The 8,158-nt window shown below is 33.1% G+C and overlaps 5 protein-coding genes and 1 non-coding gene across 6 annotated transcripts; 3 read left to right on the top strand and 3 right to left on the bottom strand.

The window, feature by feature from the left end:
* Positions 1–176: 176 nt before the first annotated feature.
* Positions 177–249, top strand: HYPBUDRAFT_t59. Its single transcript has one exon. It is a non-coding gene; the product is annotated as a tRNA-Thr (tRNA).
* Positions 250–494: 245 nt separating this feature from the next.
* On the top strand, positions 495–1,436 carry HYPBUDRAFT_106358 (uncharacterized protein; the record flags this gene model as incomplete). The annotated part of the gene is made up of 1 exon (XM_020218481.1): positions 495–1,436. One exon carries the CDS (start codon positions 495–497, stop codon positions 1,434–1,436), a length of 942 nt encoding a protein of 313 aa, XP_020077988.1.
* An 89-nt stretch (positions 1,437–1,525) lies between these two features.
* SLP2 (Slp2p) lies at positions 1,526–2,549 on the bottom strand. Its single transcript, XM_020220876.1, has one exon. It carries the CDS (start codon positions 2,502–2,504, stop codon positions 1,530–1,532), a length of 975 nt encoding a protein of 324 aa, XP_020077987.1. The 5' UTR covers positions 2,505–2,549; the 3' UTR covers positions 1,526–1,529.
* Positions 2,550–2,734: 185 nt separating this feature from the next.
* HYPBUDRAFT_4989 (exosome non-catalytic core subunit) lies at positions 2,735–3,652 on the top strand (the record flags this gene model as incomplete). Its single annotated transcript, XM_020223473.1, has 1 exon — positions 2,735–3,652. One exon carries the CDS (start codon positions 2,735–2,737, stop codon positions 3,650–3,652), a length of 918 nt encoding a protein of 305 aa, XP_020077986.1.
* Positions 3,653–3,736: 84 nt separating this feature from the next.
* Positions 3,737–4,795, bottom strand: MIT1 (mannosylinositol phosphorylceramide synthase catalytic subunit; the record flags this gene model as incomplete). The annotated part of the gene is made up of 1 exon (XM_020218448.1): positions 3,737–4,795. One exon carries the CDS (start codon positions 4,793–4,795, stop codon positions 3,737–3,739), a length of 1,059 nt encoding a protein of 352 aa, XP_020077985.1.
* An 828-nt stretch (positions 4,796–5,623) lies between these two features.
* HYPBUDRAFT_4987 (uncharacterized protein) lies at positions 5,624–7,981 on the bottom strand (the record flags this gene model as incomplete). The annotated part of the gene is made up of 1 exon (XM_020223472.1): positions 5,624–7,981. The coding sequence occupies one exon, from the start codon at positions 7,979–7,981 to the stop codon at positions 5,624–5,626; it is 2,358 nt and encodes a 785-aa protein (XP_020077984.1).
* Between the last annotated feature and the right edge of the window lie 177 nt (positions 7,982–8,158).

The following is an 8,158-nucleotide window of genomic DNA, read 5'->3' as shown; positions in this document are numbered from 1 at the left end:
TATAGATAGGCCAGTACATCATCTGCAGACCTTCAAGGTCTGACACTAACTTTATAAAAACTCCTCAAATGGCCCAAATCATTAATTTGAAAAAGAAATTTTTTAGCTTTAAATTTTTGAGCTAAAAATATACAAGCTGATCGGAAAACCTCAAAAATTTCAGAGAATGTATTACTGCCTTTATGGCCAAGTTGGTAAGGCACCTCACTAGTAATGAGGAGATCGTCAGTTCGAATCTGGCTGAAGGCATTTTTTATTTTTTTACTACATTTATCTCATCCCTTAACCTAGCTAATGAAAGTTTAGCCTTCGTTAATCACGAACGAGTTCAAATTTACAAGCATCGAATCATTTATCATGAAATATATACTCATTGGTTATTTATGATAAAATAGATAATTTTTGGTTTGAGTATAGACGCGTCTTTTTTTTGGCGAAATTTTGAAAAATTTCAGAGTTTGATCTTAACTACTTCAATTATTCAAGTGGAAAACATGAATGTTGATGATCATACAAAAGTGATAGTGCTTCCAGAAAAGCACCAAAGTTTCACTATACTAAGCCTACCATTTGAAAGTAATAGCAAGAAGGTGTTATTGAGTGATGATCAATTATATGAACTCAGACAGATCGATGGTAATAATCCTTACATACAAGATTCCAAAAAGCCAGTAATTCCTAGACTGGGGATGTCAGTCAAATCATATATATTTGAGAACGAAATCCAAGGTCAAGTTTTATCGAATCCAAACTTGATTGCTAGTTCTAAGTATAATTTGATCTATTGGTTGATTCAAATAACGTACTCGAATAGATCTAAATATTCGAGTCGTTTTATAACGTTTGATGATTTCATTGATAAATTAAGCTCAGAATATGCGATAGTATCAAGCTTGACTAAGATTATAGAGGAAAAAATGCCTGAGATATTCGAAGTTATAAATGAAGGAGGTGAAGTTTTTTACAAATTATCAATTAATAAGATTTTTCAAAAATTGAATGATAAGGTGAATAAATTATTTGAAACATTGAAAAAAAACCAAAGTTTTAGTATCACAACCAAAATCAAACAAGATCTTTATTCTGATGTTAATAATACTGAGATCCCAATTAGTATTTTAAATTTATCAATTTTAAAATATTCAATCGATTTAATATTTGAATCCTATCTAAACAAGGATATTAAACAAGATTTCATTAAAGCCCATAAGATTAATTTCATCGAATTGGATAATTACTGCAAAGAGTTAAAAGAAAAGAAAAAGTCTTTGGAAGTTATTGAATCTAATATGAATTCTATAGTTCAAACCACGACTAAGGCTAACAACAGTAGAAATTCTGCTAAAACAGTTACTAAGAAAAAAACTACTAAGAAGGAAGTTAAAAAAGTAGCCGTTGGTAAGGGAGCACTTGATGGGTTCTTCAAAAAAGCCTAAAATTACAAGGACATAGATATAACTAAATTCATACTTCATTATGTACAATACATATAGATAATATATACAAAAGAAAAATTAGAATATATTTTTTCAATCTTGTTTTTCATTAGCATTTAAAGATTTATTTAAACCTTTATAAATGGATAATCCACTTGCCATGAATTGACTTATATCGCCAATATTTGAAGGTAAGACAACAGTATTGGTATCTTTAGCAATTTTACCAAATTCTTTAATATAATCTTGAGCAATTTGTAAAGTGACAGCATCATGACCACCGGGGGTTTCTTTAATGGCATTAGCAATTTTTTTCAAACCTTCAGCGGTTGCTTCAGCTTGTAAAATAAGCGATTGTTTTTCACCTTCAGCGATATTAATTTTAGATTGTCTATTACCTTCAGATTCCAAAATTTCAGCTCTTTTTGATCTTTCAGCACTGACTTGTCTATGCATTGCTTCCAAGACATTTTGGGGAGGATGAATATCTCTAATTTCATATCTCAAACATTCCACCCCCCAATGATCTTTAGCTGCTTCATTTATTGCTTTATTAATATTTGCATTCAAAGATTGTCTTTCTTTTAAAACCGAGTCTAAAGTCATTGAACCAATTTCTGATCTCATTGTTGTTTGGGCCAATTGACTAATTGCAAATTTGAAATCTTCAACACCGTAACTAGCCTTATAAGGATCATTTACTTTAACATATAATATCCCATCTAATTCCAATGAAACATTATCTGCGGTGATTGCATTTTGCAGAGGAATTTCAATTGCCGATTCTTTTAACGATTGAACGTAAGTAATTTTATCTAAAAAAGGGATTAAAAATGCAATACCTGGAGGTAATATACGGTGGAATTTCCCCATTCTTTCCACAATCCATGCGGTTTGTTGAGGAACAAATCTAATTACTGTATTTGTTGGTAATCTTTCTCTTTGGAAAAATGTCAAAGTTGACGCTGATGGTGGCGGAGAGTTTCCGAACGTTCTGATTGAGGATGAGCGTATACCATTTCTGGCAAGCACCAATCTCCTACTTGGAGCAACGAGTTGTTTAAGCATATCGATCCCGGGGGGTAATATGAAGTTATGGGGTTGCCACTGAAGTAATTTTTCGTTGATTGAAAAATTATTGAAAACGAGCGAAAATGGTAGTGCGCTAAAAAACTCATCACTGAAAATTTAAAGAACTTGAAGACAACTAGGAAGACAACTAGGAAGACAACTAGGAAGACAACTAGGAAGACAACTAGGAAGACAACTAGGCAAACAACTAGACATACAACCAGAACATGGCCAAAGGGGTTGAGATATCCAGTAACGAGCAAGCGTATATACTAGAAAGCTTGAAGCAAGGCTTCAGGATCGACGGAAGAAAGCTCGATGAGAGTCGAGAACCGGAAATCAAGATATCTACTGAAGAATACGGCTACGTTGAATTAAGCTGGGGCAAGACCAAGTTAAATGTCCGGGTGAGTTGCGAGATCAAGGCGCCCTTTGAGGACCGGCCATTTGAAGGGATATTCAATATCAGTACCGAGATAAGTCCTATGGCGAGTGCCCAATTTGAAAATGGGAAGAATAGTGATGAAGAGATATTAATCAGTCGATTAATTGAAAAAGCCATCCGAAGATCGAACGCATTGGATTTAGAGAGTTTATGTATAATTGCTGGGAATAAGGTATGGAGTATTCGAGTAGATATAAATTTTTTAAATTACGATGGAGGAGTTATTGATGCATCGTGTATTGGAGTAATGACGGCATTACAACATTTTAAAAAACCGGATATATCGATTGATGGAGAAAACGTTATAATACATGATTACGAGGAGAGACAGCCGATTCCGTTGAGTATATTGCACGTACCGATTTGTATAAGTTATTCATTTTTCAATCCGGTTGGGAAAGAGGAGAATATCAAGGGAGATTTAAACGAGGAGATATCTATAGTTGATGCTAACCAACGAGAAGAGTTGATACGAGATGGAAGTTTGGTGATTACCATGAACAAGAACCGGGAATTGATTCAATTATCCAAGAACGGAGGATTATTAATCGACGCGGTGTACTTGATTAAGTTATCGCAAGATTCGTTTAAAGTTGTTGAAAAATATACCGAGTTGATCAAGAAGTTGATTAGAGAGAACGAAGAGATTATGTATCGCCAGATGAATTTGAAGTTATTAGAAGTGGGAGATAGTAGGTAAACGTATATATTAAATAAACAATAAATGCAATAGTCAATAGAAGAAGAAAAAGGGTAATTAACGAAAGGAAGTGAAGATGCAGAATTAAACTATATTATCAATTTTAGAGCCGGTATTTTTTTCGACTGGATTATCCAAAAGACCTAGTTCGACATTATTTGGAGGTAAATTTGAATCTTTTCTTGATCTTCTCTTTATATTACGATTTAATTTTAATTTAATTTGATTAACAAAATTGAAATTAAAATTGAATTTTTTCCCAATACAAAATTGATAAAAGACATACTCCAAGTAAAAAACCAAGCCGGCAATTAAAAACCCAACAAACACTGCAAGACCAATATGATTTGCCAAAGATTTTATGAATTTAGCATCGTCCAAGTGCCACGAAGAACCGGGGGCAATGGCGAAAAAACTATACGAATGGGTCTTATAATCTTCTGGTAGTAAGATTCTAACCTTACCTGCTTCAGGGACCCCATAACGTTTATACTGTTTCCATATAACTGAAAGGAAAAGCGGACCGGTAGAATACATAATGGTAATATAAGGAACTAGCCAATTTTTTTTGTACTTCTTCAAAGAATCCATGACTTTCAAGAAAAACGGATGTCTGGGTACTGACCCCATCACATCGTTGGAAATACCAGTGGGGATGGTCTTACGAACAAACGCCGGCACCGTCAACAAGGGATCCAATCTTCTTTCACAACCATCGTCCAAATCAATGTAGATCCCCCCGTAATGGGCCAAGGCAAAGTACCGAATGGCATCAGCCCGTTGAATCGGATACGGATACAGATCCCACGTAGGCAAAAACCACGGATACTCTTCACTGATAAACTCTCTGGCCATATCGTCGGTCCATAAAATATACTGATAATCTGGATGCAAGTCAATACACGCTTGTTGGCCCGGCTTCCAAATCTCAGGAATCTGCTTCAGCTTATACGTCTGGTGAATGATCTTGGGGATAATCTTGGACTTCTCCAAAGTCCCGTCGTTGGGATTCAATTCAACATCCAATAACGCATCCTGGAAAGTATCGTCGTTCAATAACGTAATAAGATCAAAGGTATAGTAGATCAAAAACACAATTAGAGCAACATGGCCCCATATTATATACTTGAGCTCCTTCCTCATAATAGTTAGAGCACCAAGGAGTCCAACTGAAACTAAGTTCAAGTATAACTATAACTATAAGTACTATATGAAAAGTTTCCAGTATTCCTGGTACACGCACCCCCGGCTTGTTTCTTTTTCCAAACAAAAATAAATCCCAATGGTGTTTGTATTTCATTCTTTGTTTTTGATTCTCATTAGATTAGCAACCGTCAACCCCTATACGGGTGTTTATAATTTCTACAACCTGTACTTACAATATACATACTATACATATACGTACTATCGGGTACCATACTATAGGGTGCTATACTATCGGGTGCTATACTATAGGGTACTCTAGGGTGCATAGGGTGAGACTGGCGTACTGAATTAGGGGTCGTGCGCCCGCCCGCCATTATGTCATCACCGTTGGGCCAAAGGCCCCCTGGTGCACGGGCGCGCCAATAGGGGCAGCAAGGCTCGCGCGGTCATGTGAAAGGTTCCACAGCCCGGAGGCTGCAAAAAGTATGGAGGGGACTGAGATGAGTGACTCGAGATGGCTATGATGCTATGAATAGATATATCAATAGATAGATGAATATATGATAGATATATGAATAGATGATAGATATATGAATAGATGATAGATATATGAATAGATGATAGATATATGAATAGATATCTATGAATAGAAGTTGTTTAGGGTTTGAGTAGAACGAGGAGTAGCTGTGCAGATGTAAAGACATGCAAGACAGGATTGGATAGATAGGATATATGGAGATAGGATATTGGATGTAGGATGTTGTAGAGTATATATGGATATAGGATTTAGGATTACGAAAGTCTAACATGTATTAAAGTTATGTATTAAAGTTTACTATCTAAATGTCTTTCGAATTGCTTATCGATAATGTCAATCATGTAATTTAACTTGACCTCACTGATTGAATCACCCTGACCATTTAACAAGGTATTCAAAAACGATTCGGTGATTTTCAAGTCTCTTGAATTTTCAATTATAACAAAGGCTTTTGTTTTGCGCTTATTTTTGAATATTTTAATCAACCGTAAATTAGCCAAGTAGAATAAACAACTTAATAAATATTGTTTATTAATCGACTCGATTCGCTGGTTTTCATCTTGTTTGGTAATCATTTTGAGTAAGGTCTTTGTGGTAGGATAATTGGCACTCATCAAGTCATCATTGATCAATTGGGTTTCACTAACCTGATCTCCAATTCTAGGATAATATTTTTCCATTGAAATAACCAAAAACTTAACACAATTCAAGTATGATTCAATAAATGGCTTGATTAATAAAATCATATATTCAATATACCTTTCATCAATGATTTTGAAATTCTCATCGATGATTTGATAACTTTTCAATTCGTTCAAAATATTAACTAATTCATTTCTTCGATTATAATTATAATCAAATAAAAAATCGTGTTTTAAAAATCCAGTGAAAATATAATATAACTGGCTCATTCTGACATTGCATTTGGTTTCTTGACAATTCTTCAAGATAAAACAAACCAAACATTTATGAATGATTAAATGAATCGTTAAATTCTTATAATATAATAACTCAATGGAATTCTTAATGATAATCTCTCCTTGTTTATTGATTTTTATGTATCGGAAAAACTTCATCATTTCTTGTCTAATCACCTCTTGAATTTCTTCATCTTTTAGATTTTTCAATTCTTTGAATTCTACTTGATTAATTTCACTGGTTTCTTCCTTGGATAATTCATTAATAACCATCCTAAATATCGGAATCACTTCTCCCACTTGAAATCTCTTCAAATTGGTTAAATAATGATAAAGTTGAATCGAACATCCAATAATGGCTATACTTGGGATATAATGTACCCGATTTACTTCATGCAATATTTTAAACCCTAATTTCTTCAAATTAACTCCTCCTTCTTCATTTCCATCTTCTTCTTCGTCAACATTCCCACTAAGAAAACTGGTTTGAATTGGAAATTTCAGCTCCTCAATGAATTCGGATATCTTGAAATTGTCTCCCAACATCACAAATATTCTTCCGTGTAATGTTTTAGTCAGATTATCATAATTTTGGGCAATTTTAAATTGCTTTAATTGTTCTTCATCATCTTTATCAACTCCATAAATTAAATTCCCAAGCCCATTCTTCAAAATCATTAACGAACTTTCTTGCTTTTTATCCTTACCCATTAACTCATCAAAATATCCATCTGCTTCATAAATTCTTTCATAAGTTATGGCCAATGGTTGGAAAAGTAAATCAAATTCTTCATTTTTAATATTATTTCTTTGATTAAGATAAATTCTACTCAATGTTTTCAATATACCATATTTAGGTAATAATAATTTCCCATCTCTTGATCTAGTACCTTCAATGAAAACTTCTAAATGAATTTTATTCATCAATACAAATTCAATTAAATTTTCTAAATTCCTTTCAGTATATAACTCATTATTAAAACTTCTTTTAATGAATATAGCTCCTAAATTTTTTAAAAATTTCCCAAAAATTGCAACATTTAAATTTTCTCCTGCAATAACTGTTGGGATTGACATATGAAATCTAATCGTAATCAAATGAATGATAATATAATCAATATGTGATTGATGATTTGGTAAAAAAATTATCGACATTGGATTAGATAAATATTTTTGGTAAAGTTTTTCAAATTGTTCTTTATTAACCCAAATCCCTCGAGGAAACATCTTACCAATGGTCTTCATTACAGTATAATATGCAATTCTAAGAAAATTTAATCCGTCAGGATATTTTGGCATATTAATCTCATTTTGTTTTTGATAATAATCAATCATAAATTCTTTAACTTGCTTAAATCTTTCTGGAAACATCTTAGCAGTGATCAAATTCATCCTCAACTCTTGATCAATTAACGAATAAACAATCTCATCCAACTTCTCATCGGTTTTACTCAATCTTTCATTCATATACCTTCTAAATTCTTTATTAAAACTTTCCAGATTCTTATTGATTGAATATTTATATTCATTATCCTTGTAAACTCCTTCATAATCATATTTACTAAACATCTTCAAAAATAACCCAATAATACTGAAATTCTTAACCAACTTGTCATTTCCCTTCAAATTAATTATAGTCTCTTCATCCTTATAAGGCAATGGGAAAGATAACGGAATCTCAGGTTGTACTAGAGCATCCTCGAGAATATTAACATCAAAATGACTCATTTCACTTCCAATACCCTTCCTTCAAATAATGGATACCCTTCCTTGGACTTATACAAACCCTGGCTAAAGCACTAGGTTCCTTATATACTTTGAAAACTTACCCAACAAGTAAAGAACTAACGAGCACTTTATATAAACAAAGGCTCGAATTCACTGGAAAATTTAATGAGAACCAAC

The sequence above is a fragment of the Hyphopichia burtonii genome, assembly GCF_001661395.1.
Source record: "Hyphopichia burtonii NRRL Y-1933 unplaced genomic scaffold HYPBUscaffold_2, whole genome shotgun sequence".
Lineage (NCBI taxonomy): Eukaryota > Fungi > Ascomycota > Pichiomycetes > Serinales > Debaryomycetaceae > Hyphopichia > Hyphopichia burtonii.
Note: the sequence above shows the minus strand (reverse complement) of the source record. Positions and strands in the feature narration are given on the sequence as shown.

Coding starts and splice junctions, on each gene's coding strand:
- SLP2 (XM_020220876.1), bottom strand. CDS start 2,504: ATGCTTAAACAACTCGTTGCTCCAAGTAGGAGATTGGTGCTTGCCAGA.